At 42.4% G+C, this 23,174-nt stretch overlaps 1 protein-coding gene across 4 annotated transcripts in view; it reads right to left on the bottom strand.

Annotated features, from left to right (window-relative positions):
* Positions 1-4,155: 4,155 nt before the first annotated feature.
* Positions 4,156-23,174, bottom strand: part of FAM163B (family with sequence similarity 163 member B) — a 78,736-nt gene continuing 59,717 nt past the window's right edge. The window contains exons 1-4 of one of the 4 annotated variants that reach the window (XM_063432915.1): positions 22,302-22,477; positions 20,975-21,243; positions 6,298-6,413; positions 4,156-4,853 (exon numbers count right to left, since the gene is read on the bottom strand). In XM_063432915.1, the coding sequence (XP_063288985.1) occupies positions 4,470-4,853; positions 6,298-6,390 (477 nt within the window). In that variant the 5' untranslated portion in view covers positions 6,391-6,413; positions 20,975-21,243; positions 22,302-22,477 and the 3' untranslated portion in view covers positions 4,156-4,469. Of the gene's footprint in view, positions 4,854-6,297; positions 6,414-15,298; positions 15,371-20,974; positions 21,244-22,301; positions 22,478-23,174 lie in introns of those variants that run through there. The other 3 variants (XM_063432916.1, XM_063432917.1, XM_063432914.1) reach the window with 3 other exon arrangements.

The raw sequence follows: 23,174 nt of genomic DNA, 5'->3' as shown, positions 1-23,174 counted from the left end.
GGGTTATTCACCAAAGTGAGAATTGATGGGGATTCAACGTGAATTTCAAACTTAAGACCAAATATCTAAATCTGCTATTTCTTCAGTTCAGCTATTGTGGTTTAAAAGTTTTTAACTTACTTTGACTTTACGGCAATTCTCACTTTAGAAAATAGCCCTTCTGGAGTGGGCACATCAGAACAAAATAAACACAATTTTCATTACATGTTATATGCAGATACATATAACCCATTTTAAAATAAATAAGAAATAACGTTAATCAATGAACATTAGTAAGAAGGCTCAAAGTGGGTAGAGCTACCCCCGATGCAGGCATGTTTATTCCTCTACTTCGCCACCATTACAGAAGTGGCGCTTTAGGCAAATGTTCAATGTCATGCCAACAACCATTTAGGATAACATGTTAACCCACACAGTTTGCTGGCACTAAAAAGCCTACGATATTGCTTTCATCCTTCTCAAACTATACTTGGAAAATTCTAATGATAAAAAATGACCTTGCACCGTAAACTACCCACCCCTGTTCCTTTCCTTGGTACTACACAGGCTGGGGATTTTCGACACTTTCTTTCTTATTGAGGCTCCCAGGTTGACTTACACAGGTGACAACAGAGGGGAACAAGCAAACCCGCGGACTACATAAGGCCAATGCTATAGGGAATTTAACGCCAGCTATATTGGCCAGCTTCAGCCTGACGTATCCCACCCACAGCGGCCAAAACCTAACCCCACGAATACACAGGCTATACTAAGCCAGTCTGAAACACAGTGCCCACTTATAGAACCACGATTCCCACACTTAAATCTCACTAATTCAGCGCTACGCAACTCAATGTTTAAACGTAACAAATGTCCACACTGTTGTATTCTCACTATGTTTTACTTTTAATCAAAAATGTGCCTGACCAATGATAACCATGACATGTAAATGGAATGTATTGTGTTATAATCCGATGTCGCTGTTGTGGCGCACCGGGACTTACTGTTCCTTTTTGTGCACACTAAAAATAAAGAATATAAAAAAAAAAAAAAAAATAATGACCTTGCTTAAAGTGAAGCGGTCATTGTACATTTTCCATCTGCCATCAAAGAGCACTTTTAATAATGATCAACACAAGTAGAGTTATTTACTTAAGTGAGAATTCAAAGTGAACTCAAGGTAAAATTAGCCAAACTGGGAAAATTATCTAAGTCGGCTATGCTTCCATTTTTGCAAATTTGGCCTTGAATTTGAAATTCACTTTGAATCCTCACTTTCATAAGTACCCTGAAATGTTTGATCCATTCTTTAGGCACAGTGTACAAAACATAAACGAACCGTTTTCTATTTTCTTGAAATCTTGGAAGCAATTCTACAAACCACAGTGTTTGATTAGCTGCTATCCTCACATGCTTCCAAGATAGCTGCCCTCCTACTGAATGCTGGCGTTTTGAGAATCTGCTTTCTCAAAAACACCAGCAGATTCCTACAACAAGGTATTTCACATTTTCTTTTAGTGGTGTACCCAGGGACGTTTTAGCCGCGAGGCAAACAAGGCATTTGCCTTGGGCGGCATTTTCTAGGGGGCGGCCAAAAAAGGCCGCCCCCAAATGCACAGGGCAAATGCCTTGTTAGCTTTGCGGCTAACTGACATGCTGGGCTGGTGGGCGGCTGGCGAGGGTGCTCTTCCTCTGAGCTGTCTGCTCAGCTCCCTCGCGCGCTGCAGAGTGAGGCTGGGAGCCGGAATATGACGTAATTTGCTTTTCACTCCTGTAATGTAAAACACTGTTGTTTTGGATTAACAGCAATGTTTTTATTTTGGGGCTTAAAGGGACACTATAGTCACCTGAACAACTTTAGCTTAATGAAGCAGTTTTGGTGTATAGAACATGCCCCTGCAGCTTCACTGCTCAATCCTCTGCCATTTAGGAGTTAAATCCCTTTGTTTATGAACCCTAGTCACACCTCCCTCCATGTGACTTGCACAGCCTTCCATAAACACTTCCTGTAAAGAGAGACCTATTTAGGCTTTCTTTATTGCAAGTTATGTTTAATTAAGATTTTCTTATCCCCTGCTATGTTAATAGCTTGCTAGACCCTGCAAGAGCCTCCTGTATGTGATTAAAGTTCAATTTAGAGATTGAGATACAATTATTTAAGGTAAATTACATCTGTTTGAAAGTGAAACCAGTTTTTTTTTTCCATGCAGGCTCTGTCAATCATAGCCAGGGGAGGTGTGGCTAGGGCTGCATAAACAGAAACAAGGTGATTTAACTCCTAAATGACAGTGAATTGAGCAGTGAAATTGCAGGGGAATGAGCTATACACTAAAACTGCTTTATTTAGCTAAAGTAATTTAGGTGACTATAGTGTTCCTTTAACACACCTCTTGTGGCTGTTACACTAATAGTCACTAGATGGTCTCTCTGCAATCAGACCTGGTTCTTGACATTCAATGTCATCACACTTGCATGAGGATATCAAACATCCTCTGATATCTGTTATAGAGAAGCATTGTATTTAGTGTGTCTCTATGAGAAGCATCTAAATGGTGCATTGCGCATTAAGCCCACAATGATGAGAAGCATTTGATTGGACAAAATGGTCCTCATGCCTGATGATCTAAGTGGTGAAGGACAGGGCTTCAGAAAGGAAGCTGTCTTGGTATTGGATTACATGCAAGTAAAGGGTTACATTTTAACTATTTAATTTAGTAAAAAAGGGGGTCCTGAAATCTGAAAGACCCTACTGACACATTGGGGTACAAAATAATACAGGTTTAAAGATCACAATAGTGTTCTTTTAATGAAAAATGGTAAGAAAACAGTAGGAAACAGCTTAATTTTTGTTTTAATATAAATATTTAAGGTTCTAGCTATGATTTATTCAGTAGTGAGTCAATCTATAAATCTTAAAGCCATTTATTCCCTGAATGCAAAGATCAAAAATTTAATGGATCCATCAAATTTGGAAACTAAAAAGGGTTTCATGTTCAAATTAAACATTTTCCTTTGTAGTTCATTTGCATTTGGTACTGTACAATGTCTGAGGTCTGGAAGCACAGCACACAGACTGCTTATAAGTTAAGTCCAAGAAACCGTTTGACTAAAGGGGACTCATAACTTTGGAAAAACTGGGACTCAAAGCTGTAAGCTGTAAAGTCGTGCATGCTGACATGATTTCTTTGTACAGAAAGCATGCCCTGGTGGTGCCTTTTTTAAATGACAGACGTGATGCCAGAATATAGCACTATAAATCCAAATGGACTTTTTTTTTTAAAAACGGGAGTACATATATAAAATAATTTGCTTTGGGTCACTTCCTATGATATCAATTTAACCACCATAATAATATATAACATTTTTAAACTATTTTTTTCTGATATGTACATTGATTTTCGTTTCTGTGTGAACGAGCTTCTTTCCTCCTTTTAACAAAAATATTTAGCATATAGACGCAAAATAAATATATATATATATATATATATGTTTTAGGATCCATTTTTTATGTTTTGTGAGAGCTTTAGAGAAAGTGGCAGTAGGTTAAACAAAAGCTACATTGTTTGAGGTCTAGCTAATCCAATGTATTTTGATGATGCCCCTCTTCCCCTTGCATAAATTCCTAATCACCATTATTTATCTGGTGTTTGCAACATTCGATCACACACACAAAAAAAAAAACCTTACTTTTACCCCAACTCCCACATCTCAATCCCAATTCTAAGTTCATTATCATTCATAATTTGGACACGCTCACTGTTTCTGGATATAAAACACCACAATATCAAAATTCAGCTTTCTAATGGTTATAAAAAAAAATTGTTTCCTATCATTTTCATCCTTCCATATTGCAATCTGCATTTGTATTCCTCTGAGTTTCTTTATACCAAACATATACATAGTGATGTACTGTATATATACTTATATCATGTATATAATGCAGAAATACATTCATATTTTCAAAAACACTTTTCCATTAATTTAAAAGCTTAAAGAACATCAGGTATTGGGGACAGCAGAGTGACGGGAGGGGGGGGGGGGGGGACAAGCACAGATTGATAAAGAAGTAGCACTGTGCTTTGTTGCGGTTTTTTTTTCTTCTTTTTTTTGCTTGATCGTACAATACAGACATGTAATAAGAGATAGCGTGTGAATCTCATTGTCAGAATAGGGTAGGGGGGGGGGGTCTGAGCCAGTCTGGAGGGAGAATCTGTGCCAGCATGGAATGACCGTCTTTGCCAGACTGGAAGGAAATTCTGGGCCAATCTGGAGTGTGGACATTTGCTCTCTGGATGGACGGTCTGTCCCAGTCTAAAGAGATGGCCTGTGGTAGTCTAGAAGAAGATTTAGTGCCAATCTGGACAGTAGGTGTGTGCCTTATGGAGGGATGGTCTGTGCCAGTCTGCAACGTGGGTCTTTGTTAGGAGGAGGAGGACCTATGCCAACTTGAGGATAAAACCTGGGCCAGTTTGAAGGGAAGACCTCTTTCCTTACACATCAGTGCTTATGCTTCGGCTGCGGGAAAAAGCTTCCCTCATGGCAGATAGCCGGTTGGGATTAAGCACCTGCATGTTACCCAGATTCACCGGTAGTTCAATCTCCTCCTGGCTGATTGTCTTGTAAGTGATGCGTTCCCCTCCATTGCGGATCTCCTCAGGTGGGTGCAGGAGGAACGCAGGGGCCTCATGGTGCGTGCAGCCTTGGCACACACTCCTGCAGTGCTGGTGCTTTTTGTTATATGGCGAGGAATAGATGGAAGGGCCATTCGCCAGCACTACATTCCGGTTACAATGCACCGGCGGGAAGCGAGAATGCACGGCAAAGTCAGGCTCCTCCTCATCCTCTTCCGAATCTTCCTTTTTGCAGCAGTAATACTGAAAAAGGAAACACAAATACTTGATTACAAGATGAGTGTAACACTCTTAAAATCAGAAAGTGTTTATTCACTAAACTTGAATTCTGGAGAATTGACAAGAGAATTGCAAAATTGCTATTTAGCTGAACTGAGAAAGGTTTAGTAGGTAACCACGTAGAGTATCCAAACATAAGAGAGAGGAAATGTGATGTACTACTCCAAATATCATTTACTTAGGTATATAGAATTGGGGTGATCACTAAAGGGCCAGGAACGCAAACATGTATTCCTAAACCTATAGTGTTAAAACCACCATCTTGGCCACCCTAAATATAGTATAATCTTACCTTTATTCTGGTCTGATGCTGGTGCTCGCTCTGCCCCTGATCTGCCTGCTTGGCTGACATCATCAGAAGTGTTATTCAAAGCCAATCACAATGCTTTACATAGGAAATCATTTGATTGCCTGAGCTTGTTACGGAGGCAGATCAGGGCAGAGCCCTGGCCAATCAGCATCTTCTCATAGAAATGCATTAAATCAATGCATCTCTATGAGGAAAGTTCAGTGTCGGCATGCAGAGGGTGGAGACACCGAATGTCAGGGTTGACCTCAGCCCCAGATAATACACGGAACTCTCCTAAATAAACATACCGTGCAATATACCTATACAGAATCTTCTGAGAATTCACTAATGTGTGGATTGTCAGGAAATCAAAACAAATGTAAAATTAATTTAAAATTTTAGGCTAAAATATCAAAACTGGCTTGAATTTTTTTTCCAAGTTTGCTATTTTGTCCTAAAATTTTAAATTCCTCACAATTCACACTTATTGAGACAATCTAAGCAACAAAACAACTTTATCCCCATTAAGTGGTTTTGGTGTATAGATCACACCCCTGCAGTCTCACAGCTCAATTTTCTGCTATTTAGGAGTTAAATCATTTTTTTTATGCAGCCTTAGTCACATCTCCTTGCATGTGACCTACACAGTCTCCCTACACACTTCCTGTAATGAGAGATCTAATTTTTTAACTTGTTTAATTGCTCATTGTGTTTAATTTAGCATTTTGTTTCTCCTGCTCTGTTAATAGCATGCTAGGGCCTCTAGGAACACTCTATGTGTGATTAAAGTTAAACTGACAGAGCAGTAGATGCTAACAGAACTTCTACAGTAAACACACTGTGATGTATGATCTGAATAAAAATTAAAATTTCTTTCATGCAAGTTGTGTGAGCCTCAGCCAAGGGAGGTGTGGCTAGAGTTGCATGAACAGAAACAAAAGAGACTGCAGGGGCCGTGATCTATACACAAAAACTGCTTCATTAAGATAACGTTGAGGTGCTTAGAGTGTCCCTGTAAGCAATGCTTAAATAGTGACATGACAAATCCATTCTAATTAATGAATTTTACATTAATTACAACATCTAAAATCCTAGTGCATCTCCCTTGCGCTCACTTACCTGTAGCCTACAGTAGCAAAGAACGGCGATTATACAGAGAAGGATAACAGTCGCTAATATTCCACCGGTGATGACAACAGTCCCGGCTGTCATTCGACCTTCTCTCCATTAACCACCTACAACACACAGTTAAGGACAATGAGTGGGACTTGTCATGATGGATAAGTCACAGCACAACACATTTATAGCTATTGATCCAGCAATACAAGGGAAAAAGGAGCAGCTGGCAACAATTTACCGTAAAAAAACTGTTCAGGCTGAACCAAACTGCAGTGGCACTTAACCCCTAGGCTGATGGATGCGTGTATTCACACAATGCTCTCTGGCACTTACAGGGTTAAATATTGTGTGCAGATATAGACATATACTGTATGCATCTGGCACCAAATGTCACCACTAAATAAAACAGAATAGTGACCTTGGTTGTGAAGATTTTGTAAAAAAATTCTGTAAAATAAGGTAAACATTTTACTTACTTACCTTGAATCCAGTAGGCCAAGCTCTCCGAGGATCTTTCCACTCCTCCATGGTCACACCGCATTAGCCATTCCCTGGCCACGGTCCAATCAATTGCTTCTCATAGATAACCTGTTGGACCTTGGGTGCAAGCACGGCAACCAACTTGACCCTTCAACCAGCTACATCTGATAGAGAATCATCCAATAGCTCTCCATCAGAAGCAGTGATCACTACACTGTTGCGAGATGAGTGGAGTGAAAACTTGTCTCGCTGCTACAGCCCGCTCCCGATCCAATCAATGTGAATTCTGACATGATACCCAGTGTGTCTTAGTCAATGTGGGGTTTTGTATAAAGAGTAACTGTCAGCCAAAGTTCTAAAGGTATAGCAGTCACTATGGAAACCAATGGAATGTTACTAGGGCCTCCTTTTTCAAGGTTTGCTCTTTTTAACAATTTCACAGACATTTCACATCTGGACATTACTTGCAGATGAGATCTGTATGATAGGTGACAGATGGACATTCTCTATGTAATGGCACATGTGAGCAAAGACTTGTTTGAGAACTCAGCGAGGACGGTTTAGAACATTGTGGTTCTTTACTTGGGGTCCACTGGGCGACGCCTGCCTCTACTACTTCTGACAACAGAGATCCAAAAGCCCAGTCTTGCAAGTAGCTCACTGGCTGAGAGCAATCAGTTCATGATCTCCACCAACAAGCTCGGCCTGGACTGCAGGGCTTAGCACAGGAGAGCTAGCAGAAGTTTCTGGAGATGTTGGCAGTAACCCAAGGTAAAAATTCAAACTATTCTAAAACCGTTTGACTACTTACAATGGGGGGAGCACCAGAGCACTCCTGGACCAAAACCACTACGGTGGTTCCTCACAATGTGTATGAGTTACGCAGACCCTGGATTTACAAAACATAAGAATTAAAAGTAGCAGGTTCTTCAGATAGGTGTCATGAAACGCATACTTTTTACATTTTTTTTGTCTAGACCTTGAGATTTGGGAAGAGACCAACACAGCTGGCTGCAGAATGTGTGCTCACATGGAATTTAGCACAGAAACACTCAGCTCGTCCTCAAGGGAACTGCAGCAAGCATGTGATGGGGGGCTCCTTGTTACCCACACATTACCAACCTCATCCAGTAGCCCAAATCTGCCACCTTAACCATTTATATGACAGCAAAAGGCATGTGATATTTAAAGGCCTAAAGAACGTTTTTTCATTTTTCATATAAACATCTTTATTTCTTAATCTTGGCTGATATAACTGCAGGGTCAGATAGCATCTCGTAAATCAGTTTTTATTAAAATACATCCCCACACAATGCATCTGATCCAGTTGTCTTTATTTTTCTATGAAATATGAGGGTTTTGTTTTCTCATTTAACAATGTCAAGCAGATTTTATATGCTTATATAAATCTTCAGGAATCACGGTGGTCCAGGCATGTTTGTGTCATTCCCTTACAATTGGCTTTTGTTTGGATTGTCCGCTGTAATTGGAATTGTGTTCAAATTAAATAAAAAGAAAGATCTTTGGCAGTATTGGGAGCCCATGTGAATATGTTCACTGGAGAGAAGGCAGCGCTCGGTCGGCAATAAAGAAATGTATGACCTATTTAATAGAGAGGGCAAACAGGCAGGCTATTTTATTGTGAAGAAGCTGTAAAATTAAATTGATTTTGTACCAGGTGGAACCACCAATGAAAAGCTCCTTAGGGTTCCTTGATGGATATGTTATGTCTCTCTAAATCCAGTGGGAGGTACCATGTAGCTGTCTAAGTGATGGCATAGTGGCAGGCGCTGTGTACCTTCCAGTGGAGGCGGTAGGGAAACAAATCTTATAAATCGGATAACCCACCAGTTCATGGCTCACACATATCTGATTCCCGATTCAAAAATTTCAAACATCTCGATGCGGAAGAAATAAGAGAAAAAACAAATAGGTACACACTCATCATCTGAAAAGAGTTTATTGTCACTCCATTACAATGGTTGGCATTTCAGACTGGGATGCGCAGATGTGTGTCAAGAATTGCATTAACAACACTAATTTGTAGTGTGAGAGAGCATCTTTATCCCACAGAACTTAAAGGGATACCCCGGGCACCATAACAACTGCATCACAATTAAATTGTTATGGTGCCTGAAGTAGTTTTTTTAAATGCCTTTTTCCTCATAAATGATAATTTTCTTCTTTGTCTAGAGGTAGGAAGTAGGTAGACCCGGGCAATGTGTCCAGGCCTCAAAAACACAAGGAGACACTCCAGAAAAAGACAACCGTACCTCAATTTGGGAAACGATTTAGAAGTCTTTGGGTTTTACATGCATGATTCAGTAGGCAGAGTCCGAGACATTTTACCCATAACTGGCTATAAGCGGCCGCCTGGGGCCTGGGCTTAGACAGGGGCCTGATGAGCTGGCAGGACCTGATGCCATGTCACGAAGCAAACCATCGCCTTGAGCTGGCTGAACAGGCATGACACCAATAGATACACAGTCCTCAGATCCCAGTCTAAAAGAAAACAAGTGAAATGAGGTGAAACAGCAGGTTCACATCCATGATGCTACCGATCCTGCATGGACTCGGATTCCCAAAGGATGATCATTCACCCGTTTTGGTGCACAACACAAAGAATTCAGTGTTGTAGGGCGAAAGGGGTTAATGTCTGTTATTAGAAAAGCATACGTAATAATGTGTCCATTGAATGCATATACACTGTAATGTCTAAACACTCAGCTGGGACACTCAATGCACAAGACTTGTAACAGGTAGATAATAACATGCGTAGACATCCACAGAAAACCCCACAATAAAAGTAAAACACAGTACGTACTCTGTGCTCTCAATCGTAACTCATAACTCATTATCTGACAGGTAACTGAATGTCTAAATATTTTCTCAAACAATGGCTGTTCTGTAGAGGAGTTATATTGCTGCCCTATGTCATGATGTAAAAGGATTTGCCTAGGTTCTGATTCTAAGGGGTACATGGAAACCAACAGACTGTTCCAAACGCCTCCTTACACAGAACCCCATATTGCATATTGTGTGAGGATCATGCTTTTATTCAAAGGGGTAACAGCTATTTATGGGGGTGAGCTGGGATTGACCGCAGACCCCCCCCATCAGATCCACTTTACCCAGAGTTCCCTTTGTGTTGGCTCCACAAGCTGTGTGGATGTCAGACAGCCGGCAGAGCCATTTAATAAATCTGTGATAGATTAGTTTTGTCAGATAAGAAAAGTAGAAGTGAGAGGGCAATAGCATCACGCCGTGGCCGCTTACACTGACCTAATACTCATACCACCAGTTAGAATAATGCGAGCTGACAGGGGGCCTTCTGGGAAACCTGGCTGCGTTCATATCTGACCATGTGAGAGCGGTAATGGCTGTTAGTGCAGTCCAGCGCTCCTAGGCGATACACTAACTCTTATACGTTATATAATAACACTTTGGAAAGAGAGCCTACGCCGCAACTAGAGTGCCAGAATTTTAACCCTGTCACTGCTGCATCCTACCTGGATTTTGCCCTAGAAACTAAGAATAAACGGCACTACAGCAGGTGCTGTGCTGCTATTAACCCTTCGCATATCAGAGGAGAGCCTGACCCATCATAACAAAATCAAATGGTTTTAGTATTTTGCCACCATGTTGATATAAATTATTGGGGATGGTGAGGTTCAGGGAAGCATTGCTCTGCAAGGTGTAGCAATATGTAACATCACAGAGACGAGGATGTTTTATTACTTCATTTCAGTTAAGGAGAATAAAGGGTAAAATGTATTTAATATACCATGGTGGACGGAAAAGCAAACAACAATTTCTGAGATTTCAGTAAATGAAACAATATAAACCCAATGCAGCAGTGTTAACTCATATAAAGCTGCCAAACATTAGTGGTCTGCTCTATGGACACTTGTGACTGTTTCATTTAATGGGCCTGTCGAGTGCATACAAACTAGCGCCGAGCAACTCAAATCAAAGGGGAAAAAGAAACAAATCTATTAGCAGCTACCCCAACCCTTCACAGCAAAACAGTAGCAATACATTGTGTTTAGACGCAAATCTAAAGTGTCTCCTGGGACCAGGAAGTAAGTATCCCCAGCAGATTGTGGCACTGCAGTCAGTTTACATCCTATAACTCACTGCTCATCAGTCAATAACCTCCTAAACATGAGAATCACACACCACCAATCCTAGGTAACCACTAACCCTAGATACCTGCAATAGCCTTCCAGTGGAAGCAGTAACAGTGACATAGAAAGGGTAGTAGATACCTGGAATAGCCTTCCAGTGGGAGCAGTAACAGTGATATAGAAAGGGTAGTAGATACCTGGAATAACCTTCCAGTGGGAGCTGTAACAGTGATATAGAAAGGGTAGTAGATACCTGGAATAGCCTTCCAGTGGGAGCAGTAACAGTGATATAGAAAGGGTAGTAGATACCTGGAATAGCCTCCCAGTGGGAGCAGTAAAAGTGATATAGAAAGGGTAGTAGATACCTGCAATAGCCTTCCAGTGGGAGCAGTAACAGTGACATAGAAAGGGTAGTAGATACCTGGAATAGCCTTCCAGTGGGAGCAGTAACAGTGACATAGAAAGGGTAGTAGATACCTGGAATAGCCTTCCAGTGGGAGCAGTAACAGTGATATAGAAAGGGTAGTAGATACCTGGAATAACCTTCCAGTGAGAGCTGTAACAGTGATATAGAAAGGGTAGTAGATACCTGGAATAGCCTTCCAGTGGGAGCAGTAACAGTGATATAGAAAGGGTAGTAGATACCAGGAATAGCCTTCCAGTGGGAGCAGTAACAGTGATATAGAAAGGGTAGTAGATACCTGGAATAGCCTTCCAGTGGGAGCAGTAACAGTGATATAAAAAGGGTACTAGATACCTGGAATAGCCTTCCAGTGGGAGCAGTAACAGTGATATAGAAAGGGTAGTAGATACCTGGAATAGCCTTCCAGTGGGAGCAGTAACAGTGACATAGAAAGGGTAGTAGATACCTGGAATAGCCTTCCAGTGGGAGCAGTAACAGTGATATAAAAAGGGTAGTAGATACATGGAATAGCCTTCCAGTGGGAGCAGTAACAGTGATATAGAAAGGGTAGTAGATACATGGAATAGCCTTCCAGTGGGAGCAGTAACAGTGATATAGAAAGGGTAGTAGATACCTGGAATAGCCTTCCAGTGGGAGCAGTAACAGTGATATAGAAAGGGTAGTAGATACCTGGAATAGCCTTCCAGTGGAAGCAGTAACAGTGATATAGAAAGGGTAGTAGATACCTGGAATAGCCTTCCAGTGGGAGCAGTAACAGTGACATAGAAAGGGTAGTAGATACATGGAATAGCCTTCCAGTGGAAGCAGTAACAGTGATATAGAAAGGGTAGTAGATACCTGGCATAGCCTTCCAGTGGAAGCAGTAACAGTGATATAGAAAGGGTAGTAGATACCTGGAATAGCCTTCCAGTGGGAGCAGTAACAGTGATATAGAAAGGGTAGTAGATACCTGGAATAGCCTTCCAGTGGGAGCAGTAACAGTGATATAGAAAGGGTAGTAGATACCAGGAATAGCCTTCCAGTGGGAGCAGTAACAGTGATATAGAAAGGGTAGTAGAAACCTGGAATAGCCTTCCAGTGGGAGCAGTAACAGTGATATAGAAAGGGTAGTAGATACATGGAATAGCCTTCCAGTGGGAGCAGTAACAGTGATATAGAAAGGGTAGTAGATACATGGAATAGCCTTCCAGTGGGAGCAGTAACAGTGATATAGAAAGGGTAGTAGATACATGGAATAGCCTTCCAGTGGGAGCAGTAACAGCGATATAGAAAGGGTAGTAGATACCTGGAATAGCCTTCCAGTGGGAGCAGTAACAGTGATATAGAAAGGGTAGTAGATACATGGAATAGCCTTCCAGTGGGAGCAGTAACAGTGATATAGAAAGGGTAGTAGATATCTGGACTAGCCTTCCAGTGGGAGCAGTAACAGTGATATAGAAAGGGTAGTAGATACCTGGAATAGCCTTCCTGTGGAAGCAGTAACAGTGATATAGAAAGGGTAGTAGATACCTGGAATAGCCTTCCAGTGGAAGCAGTAACAGTGATATAGAAAGGGTAGTAGGTACCTGGAATAGCCTTCCAGTGTGAGCAGTAACAGTGATATAGAAAAGGTAGTAGATACATAGAATAGCCTTCCAGTGGAAGCAGTAAAGGCTGACAGTGATATAGAAAGGGTAGTAGGTACCTGGAATAGCCTTCCAGTGGGAGCAGTAACAGTGATATAGAAAGGGTAGTAGATACATAGAATAGCCTTCCAGTGGAAGCAGTAAAGGCTGACAGTGATATAGAAAGGGTAGTAGGTACCTGGAATAGCCTTCCAGTGGGAGCAGTAACAGTGATATAGAAAGGGTAGTAGATACCTTGAATAGCCTTCCTGTGGAAGGAGTAAAGGCTGACAGTGATATAGAAAGGGTAGTAGATATCTAGAATGGCCTTTCTGTGGATGTTGCAAAGGTTTAAACTGACACAGGAATGGTTGGAGAGGAGATCAGTACCTTCAAATAGGATTAGTAAAGGCTAGTAATGTTAAGTTTATTTTTATATTTTAGCCTACAAGCCTTAAAATAAAGAATATGTTTCTTGTAATACTGCTGTACTGATATGAAAATACTGACCCAAATAATTCTACAAGTTAGGCAAAATCTATTCAATGCAAAACTGTAGTGAAGCTGATCACTGCTACCACCTAGTGTCAGGATAGCATAATTCAGATTTCATGTCAAAATGTTCAGAAAATACAGAATGCATACAGCCGACGAAGGAGGTCAGGCAATGTGACACGGGTCGTATAGCATTTATCTAGAAATAGACATGTTGGAGGGATATCTGTGCGTGTGGCAGTGATGTGCATTATTTACTTCATAATGCTGGGGATAAAAGATACTTGATTTTAATTTACTAAGCTATAAAATAAAGTAATTGTAGCCTAAAGCAGAGACAAATTTGTTTGCTTATTACGTTTTTTAGATTCTAATACCCGTTCACAAGATTTTAACTACAAGCAAATGTGTAGATCAAACTGTATTGGACTCGGTTTTATCTTGTCGTTCTACGCCAAACGGATATAATCCACACTGCTGTGTATATGGCGGCACTCACAATGCAGTGTGGTATATAAGCGGTGTTTGGAATTCTACGATGACGCACTTCCAACATCAAATACCCACATACAAGTTGTGGGTACGTTGGTAACTATAACATTTACAGGGTTGTTCACTAAATGGATTACCGAATTCCAACAGCCTTGGCAATTCTCATATTAAAAGGGAAACTATAGTGCCAGGAAAACAAACTTGTTTTCCTGGTACTATAGCTTCCGCCTTCGTCAAGGCTCCTCCCCCCATTGTGCCAAAGGGGTTAAAAAACCCTTCTGTCACTTACCTGGGACCAGCACCGATGTCCCTCAAGCCCTGGCTTGAGTCCGCCTTCTCTCCTCCCCCGCTGACGGGGGAGACTTAATCCACATTGCATTGCAAAGCTTTCCTATGGGGATTTGGGTGAAGCTGGATATCCCCATGCATAGCGTGAGGACGTCCAGTATCAGTTAAGTGACCAAACGTTGCCTAACGATCCGGGAGTTCCTCTAGTGGCTGTCTGGTAAACAGCCACTAGACGTGGCGTTAACCCTAGCAGGTAGTTATTGCAGTTTCTTAAAAACTGCAATAATTACCTGCTCAGGGTTAAGGGACCCGGCACACTTCACCCAGACCCCTTCAACAAGCTGAAGTGGTCTGGGTGCCTATAGTGTCCCTTTAATAAATTCAAATACAGTCAAAATTCTGTCTCTCTGAGCGAACTTGCAGCAATTGCCTGCATGCATTCGGTGTCTGAATTAAAATCAGTGCTTTAGCATCAGAATCATATACATATACTATGTGTAGGATTGGGAGGTTTTAATAAACTGATCCCCGTGGTGTTGGTTTATATGAAATAACAAGGTGTGGGCAAAGTCCCCCTCCCGTGCCCCCACCTATGGGCTTTGGGTGAGCGACTTTTAAATAACTTGTTTCACAGTCCCTATCACCATGGGGGGCTTTCTTGAGATTTGGCAGCAATGGCTGCCCGGGCGCTATATTTTTTCTCACAATAAATACACATTCCCCCACCTGCAGGAGGTTTAACCCCTTAAGGACCAAACGGGAATCATGACATGTCACACATGTCATGTGTCCTTAAGGGGTTAAAGGTTAAAACCTCCCTCATTGATGGAGACAAGATGGAAGCACTCCATCAGAGGTACAGAGGCAAATAAAGTGTGTAGATTTCTATATTTAACACATATTTAAAAGTAAACCGAATGTTAAAAATCCTGGGCAGGGATGGTTTGCCTTTCCAATCCATTTTTCTTGCATTGTAGTAAAAGTGTCTGTGTGAGTTTTCCATCTTTTGAATCGCAGAATTGCTGTTTTGGAAAAGACACAGTGTATCACATCTGCAAAGATCCTCCCTGCAGCGCAGCTTCCCCACCAACCTTGCACAAGTCATCATACGATCTGCAGGACCGCGGGAGCAACTGGGAATCTTCATTACCAGCCAGGATGGGTACCAGGCTCCTACTGTACATCCTCCGATTCACACAGGAACGAGATATTGTGTAGTGCATGCCGAAACAGCTTGCAGAAGATCCTGCTGAATTCTTAATATATCCCCCTGGACTATAAACAGCTTAAAAGCTTTATTACAAGTAAAGTGGGCCTTGAGAATTAACTTCACACCGATCTACTGCCTTCCCGCTGCATGACATGAGCTCAGAGTTCGCACAGTGACGATGTGTAGATTCACTGTAGTTTTCCAAGCACAGCTGGGAGATTTAACTTCTTTGCAGGTAGTCAGTAACGTGTAGGTGCACGACTCTGCCTATAAAGGGTCATACATCATTTCTCCAAGGCCATCTTGACTCTGCTCTCCGCGGAAATTCAGTGTTTTTCTAAACCCAAAGACCAGTCATTTCCGCGGCCTCTATTCCAAGGCCATGGGCTTTCAAGTGTAGGGTAGCTCCCGGCAATCTCATCTCCACAGTTAGTGGTTGCAGGAGAAAAATAAGAAAAAAAATGGATGGTTTGGAGGAAGCTTTGATTAATAATTAGACGAGTCAATTAACTATATGGAGCATGGAAGTGGAAAATGGAGGTTACATTTCGAAGAGAAGGGTAATACAGGAATCATGTTCCACACTGTGGGTACATTAATGGATGGAAATTGCAGAATAAATAGACTGTGTAGCACAGTGAACAATGACCATTTTTTCTAGATGAACTTTTCGCACTGGAAACGGATGGCTGTGTATAGACATTTTTCAAGCACTGTTTGAAGGAAGCTCAAAATTTGCACACCAGCTGAGAATATATTAGTTTACAGAGATACATCAATAACTCTATCTGTCCAGGAAAGGTTAAAGGATCTTAACACATATAGCTTGGAGGAAAGACGAGACGGGGGGGATATGAGAGAAACATTTAATGTTGAGAGGTGTACTATGTAAGTTAGGTAGGCCTATCTACCTGAATGCACATTGTGACGGTACAATCCTTTACTCTGTCAAGCATTCCCTTCTTCCCATAAAATAAAATCACCAAGTAATCCACAGAGTAATAAATTGCTGGTATCGCCAAATAATCCACACATGAGCCAAAGCTTAATGCTGGAACAAGACTGCTTTTTAATGACACACACTCTGCTTTTATGCAATTCTCCCATGCAAGAGAGACGCCCACAGACAATTATGAATTACCCAATCACACACTGGTTACATCCCACACATCTCCTCCCCCAGGGCCGGACAGGCCCCCCGGGATACCGGGAAATTTCTCGGTGGGCCGTCGGCACCTGGGGCCGGGGAGACATGTGGGTGTCCTGCGGCCGCATGGAGAGCTTGAATGGCGGCCGCAGGGGAAGCTCTCCTTGCGGCCGCAGGGGAAGCTCTTCTGGCGGCCGCTGGGGGAGCAGGCTGTTCTGTCTCTGCTCCCCCTCCCTCGCGCGCTAAAAAGAGACCGGCACCGGAATATGACGTCATATTCCGGCCCCGGTCTCATTAAGCTGCGCGCGAGGGAGGGGGAGCAGAGACAGAACAGCCTGCTCCCCCAGCGGCCGCCAGAAGAGCTTCCCCTGCGGCCGCAAGAAGAGCTTCAGGAAGGCTGTCTGGGCTGGAAGGTGAGCACAGGAGGGGAGGGGGTGGGGGGGTAACAAAGGTCACAGGAGGGGAGGGGGTGGGGGGGTAACAAAGGTCACAGGAGGGGAGGGGGTGGGGGGGTAACAAAGGTCACAGGAGGGGAGGGGGTGGGGGGTAACAAAGGTCACAGGAGGGGAGGGGGTGGGGGGTAACAAAGGTCACAGGAGGGGAGGGGGTGGGGGGTAACAAAGGGCACAGGAGGGGAGGGGGCTAAGAGGTCACGGGGAGGGGGGGTAACAAAGGGCACAGGAGGGGAGGGGGCTAAGAGGTCACAGGAAGGGGAGGGGGGGTAACAAATGGCACAGGAGGGGAGGGGGCTAAGAGGTCACAGGAAGGGGAGGGGGGTAACAAAGGGCACAGGAGGGGAGGGGGGTAACAAAGGGCACAGGAGGGGAGGGGGCTAAGAGGTCACAGGAAGGGGAGGGGGGTAACAAAGGGCAAAGGAGGGGAGGGGGCTAAGAGGTCACAGGAAGGGGAGGGGGGGTAACAAATGGCACAGGAGGGGAGGGGGCTAAGAGGTCACAGGAAGGGGAGGGGGGTAACAAAGGGCACAGGAGGGGAGGGGGGTAACAAAGGGCACAGGAGGGGAGGGGGCTAAGAGGTCACAGGAAGGGGAGGGGGGTAACAAAGGGCAAAGGAGGGGAGGGGGCTAAGAGGTCACAGGAAGGGGAGGGGGGGTAACAAAGGGCACAGGAGGGGAGGGGGCTAAGAGGTCACAGGAAGGGGAGAGGGGCCAAAAGATGAGCACAAAAGGGGCTGAAGAGGGTACAAGTCGGAAGGGGGGCTAAAGAGGGCACGGGATGGGCTAAAGAGGGCACAGGAAGGGAGGTGGCTAAAGAGGGCACGGGAGGGGGCTAAAGAGGGCACAGGAAGGGAGGGTGCTACATAAGGGCCCAGGAGGGGAAGGGGCTAAAAAGCACACAGGAGGACAGGGGGCAAAAGAGGGCACAGAAGGGGAGGGGCACCTATCAGTCTGCCCACCCACCCACACAGGTAGCAACAAGTATGTATGTCAGTGGGAGTGTGTCTGTCTGCGTCATGCTGTGTGTGTGTTTCTGTGTCATGCTGTGTGTGTGTCTGTGTCTGTGTCATGCTGTGTGTGTGTCTGTGTCATGCTGTGTGTGTGTGTGTCTGTCTGTGTCATGGTGTGTGTGTGTCTCTGTGTCACTGTGTGTCTTTGTCATGGTGTGTGTGTGTGTCTCTGTGTCACTGTGTGTCTGTATCATGGTGTGTGTGTGTCTGTCTGTGTCATGGTGTGTGTGTGTGTGTGTCAGTCGTAGTGTCTGTGTGTGTTTGTAAAAATAGTGTTTTACTCACTTTTTTTTTTCCAAAGTCATGCTGGTCTCTGCCTCTATGACTGAGATCATCAAGCTTGATGATCTCAGCCAATCCGCACTGACACAGGAAGCGCCTCTAGTGACCGTCTGAGTGTCTGTCACTAGAGGTGTCACTAGGAAGCAATGTAAACACTGCCTTTTCTCTGAAAAGTCAGTGTTTACATTCAAAAGCCTGCAGGGACAGGCTATAGACACCAGAACCACTACATTAAGCTGTGTGTGTGTGCGCGCCTGCTAGTGAGTTTGCTTGCTTGCATGTGTGTGTGTGTCTGCTAGTGAGTGAGCTTGTGTTTTTATGTCAATGAGCTTATGTATATTAGTGAAATTGTTTGTCTATGAGGCTGTGTATCAATGAGCTTGTGTGTCAGTGAGATTGTCTGTGTCTGCATGTGAGTATGCTTACTGTATAATTAAATGTTTTACTCTGAAAGGATCAATATATTATATTAGAAAAAGCTATATATATATATATATATATATATATATATAAATTACTTAATCATCTGGGGTGGCAAGACATAGCCTTACATATTACATGCGACAATATATGTCGCAATGACTTATGGGGCTGGCATAGATTTTTTTTTTCCCAGGGCTGCTTTGTATCCCCAGTCCGGCCCTGTCCTCCCCTTAGCCTGAGAGGTAACCCAATTAGCCGTACAGTTTAAAACATACTTTTTACCCAACTTTCATAACTCTAAAACTATACATCCAATATTCACATATTATTAATCAGCACATTTCAAATACAAACATACCCAAAAATCATTCGAATCCGTCCAGCCGTTCGGGAGATAGTTATAAGTCACCTTTGACCGACCGCATTTTCATGCCCAAAAAGAGTTCCATAGAGTTGGGCTGTGCGGTCGGTCAATTTCACACAGAAAAATGTCTAAGTCGATTCCAGCCGAAGCGTCGAAGTTCCTGAGAAGGTAAGGTGTTCGTGCAAATGCGTAGCCGATTTTAGTTCCATAGATTCAGTGGCACGCACCGCCGACCGCGTTCCACTAAATGAAAATGGCCGCCACCACGTGTTTGGTTTTCGAATGGCGGCCACTTCGACTACTTCGGCACTTCGACTGCATCCGAAGTCCAATTTAAAAGTACAAATCCTTTCTCTGGGAGTTAAAGGGCCAGCAGCAGCACAATGAAAATCCATTGTTCCCAAATCTTGTATTTAAAGGGCCAAACCACCCAGGGACCATAATCACATGGCAAGAGGCTGGCAAGCAGTCCTCTCCAGGCACAAGTGGCGAGGTTAATTTCACCACACACACATGATTTTAAGCCTTGCAGAAGGAAACACATACCATAAATATATTACACACTTGGGATGCAGGTCCATAAGCCCAATCCCCCAGTTTTTAGGTTTGTTCGTTCCATCCTAACATTCCAAATGTAAAGGGTCAAAGCATTTTTCAACTCATGGACGCATACGTTAATATCTTGCATTCTATCAAATCGTAGCATACGTCACACACTTTTTTCCCCCTTCAGAATAGGCACAGAGATGTTTCAAATCGTCAACAAAACTTATCTGTTATCATTTTCATAAAACATAGTCATGTTATCCGAAAATTTCGCACATAAACTTCTGCAATGACAGTAGACAGCCATATTAGACTGGGCCTCCTTTATTCCTTTTTTTATTGCGCGCCACCAAACTCAGGTTCCGAAAATATAAAGTATGTATTAAGAAGAAAACTCAGCCGCTTAGCAAAGCAACAGATTCACAGACCGAGTGGGAAAAAAATGCTGACCCACTTCTAGTGTGTTTATAATACTGCTCCATATGTCTGTTCTTGGAGTTATTATATAACTGTAATGACCCGGGGGCCACCCACGTGATGGAAAATCTTTTTTTCCTCTCTGCAATTTTCATTTTTAAGACGCGGTAAAAATTTAACAATTACAAAAATGTGCCTGTTAAAAGGTTGTATTTCACCCAAAGCAAGCCATCGCTACTCACTACGGGCATGACTAACTAACTGTTTACATGTTTACGGTTTTATTATCCAAGGAAAATTTGTTTCTTTTTGGCGCTGAATAAGATTGAATAAGATTAAATGACAAACTTACAGCCACCATATTTCAGTAAGAAGCTCATTAACGAAACAGTGCCAATAAATCCGATTCAGTTAAGTTAGAGATTTCACTTTCAGCTCACCACGACCAAACATTTAGTGGAAAAACTCTCAAAGTCAATAATGCGTCACTGATGCTGCCAAAAGAGGGTGGACCTGCCCAGAAAGGGGCGAGTCCGCCCTAAGAATTGGCAGATCAGTCTGGCGTGAATGCACGGCAGGCTACCCGTCATCCTGGTTGGCCCACTGAGGGTGGACCATGCAGAGAGCACAGTTTCTAATGATGCGATGGCTAATGATGCTCTCTCACTACACTTTTTGGGGGCCAGTTCCTTGGTGTCCCCAAAAGAAGGACACCAGAAAACAGAGTCAAGACAGCAGGATAGGAGCTATTTACTAAACTGTGAATTATTGGGAGTTCCCCAGGGAAATGCAAATTTAAGGCCAAACAGTGCCACGGATAAGCCACAACTAGGGCAAATATCAATAGGAGCAAAACCAGATAGAAGGAGAGATGCTTTTATTACCAAATACACAGAATCAATAAGTACACTGACCTGTACTTTGCAATAAACTGGCTTACGTGATGACAAGCCGTCTGTCCTCTAAATTACAGCTATTTTATGTCCTCAAACGTGACCTGGCTCAGATAGCGATGTTCCCTGCTTGGACTAAACCTTTAAGGTTCAGATTCTCTCTCTGAAATGCTGACAGCGCAGTTGATCAAATTGATTGTTTCATTTTGAGTAATTTGCCCACGTCGCCTCTTTTCACCAACTCTGCGTGAGATCAGCAGTTTGCTTCAACGCTGCTCGTTGGTGGATTACTGTAAACAAAACAAAAAAATGATTTTTCAATCACTCCTTTCTGTTTGGTCTGGAAGACGGGTGCCGTGTCCTGCACAAAGCCAAAAAATTCAAATCACGGAGAAAGCAACACTTCACAGGACATCTAGTTCCAACTAGTAACCACGCGAACGCCATGGCTAAGGCTAGACTGCAATTGTTTTTTTTCTATTTCAGAAAACCAAAAAGACATTGTAAACCAAGAATTGTAGGGAACCGACAAGGAACATGGAAATTATATGCCGAAAGCAGAGGTATAAAAAAAATAAAAAATAAAAAATTAAAGGATTTTTTCCAGTTAGTCTTTTTTTGTTGTAAAATTTGCAATCATCAATCTTTGACAAATCATCAGCTCCGCTGCTTTAAGAACACTGATGTGATACAACACACAGAGCCCCCTCTCCAATTATATCCTAAGAAATCAATCACTCAAGAGACTATAATGCATATAAAGTCAATTTCATGCCTGGCCTTAAAACAAGGGGCAGGAATAATTCAAGGCCCTGGATGAATCTATTGGGATTTATAATTATTGCTAATAAACAGACATATAGCACAGCGTTTTACACAGTTATATATAAAAAAAAACACAAATAAATGATAAGCAAATACAGATGAAGGAAGGTGAAGAGGGGGAAAGTTTAGCATTTAAGTAATTTTTCCGGCTCAATCGAGCTTACAATCAAGGAGATCGGATAATTCCAAAACAAAGTTAGGTCAGTAATAAAATGTGATGGATACAAATCAGAATTGCAAATGAAGGCAAACATATGAAATAGAGAAATTCTCAAATTTAACGATAGTCGCATTTTGGCTACTTTTGTCTTAATTTAGCAGTTTGAATATTAAATTAGACTATGTAATCACACACTCTTCTTGCCCTGTGGAACAGATACCCTGCGTTCTTTGCCATTAACCCTATTGGCTCTGAGCAACATAGAGAAGGGATACATTAGACAGAGTTATATTATAAATAATGTTTGTCCAGAAATTATGGTATATAGCAAAATTTTTTTTTTACAAATTTGACTTTACAGACCCTTTGAGGTTTTAGAGGGAGGAATCCAAAAATCGGGATTTTAGGTTTTCACTGCGTTGCGGATATCTTGATCACTGCCACAAATCATCGAATGACACTCCAAACCTCGTAATGCGAATGTCACGGCCTTTGCAACTGTATCCAGTCAATGATGCCGAGGTAAGTAAACTGATCAGGGTACGTGGCCGGTGACAGATCTTGTCCCGAAGCCTCAGTCAAGAATGGAAAATGCCACAGTTACGATGGCAGAAGGAGGCAGGCAAAAAAATAAAAAATAATAAGCTATAGAGGTTCCGATTTAACATTGCTGGATAAAATTTTCAAATGATTTCATATTTTTGGATAAACTTTTAAAATGATTTTTCAAAATATTAAAATATCACAAAACAATACATATGAAAAAACATAGCAATATACAAAAATATCAAAATCGGAAATCATTTTAAAAGCTTATCGCAAAATATTAAATCATTTGAAAAGATTACCCAAACATTTTAAATTGAGGTCTTTATTTTAAAAAGTGAAACATGGATACAAACGGCAAGTTTTAACCTATTTAAAGGAACACTATGGCGTTAGAAATACAAACCTGTATTCCTAATGTGTGTCCTAGTCTATAGTTGAGGGCAACCACAACTGCAATAAAAATGGTTAAAAAAAAGGACCTTTTCTCCAGCACTAAGACTCCCTATGTGTTCCTTTCCATTCCATCTCCTGCGACGTCACCCAGCAGGCATCGCTCTCTAGTCGATGGTCCAGTCGAAGGTTCCTTAATGCATATCCAACCAATGATTTCCTATGAGCTGCGTTTGGTAAGATGACCGCGTTTTAGATTAAGCACCTCTAGTGGTTGTCAGGAAGACGGCAACTAGA

This window comes from Pelobates fuscus, chromosome 9, assembly GCF_036172605.1.
Source record: "Pelobates fuscus isolate aPelFus1 chromosome 9, aPelFus1.pri, whole genome shotgun sequence".
NCBI lineage: Eukaryota > Metazoa > Chordata > Amphibia > Anura > Pelobatidae > Pelobates > Pelobates fuscus.
The sequence above is the reverse complement of the archived record's forward strand: the minus strand, read 5'-3'. Positions and strand labels throughout refer to the sequence as shown.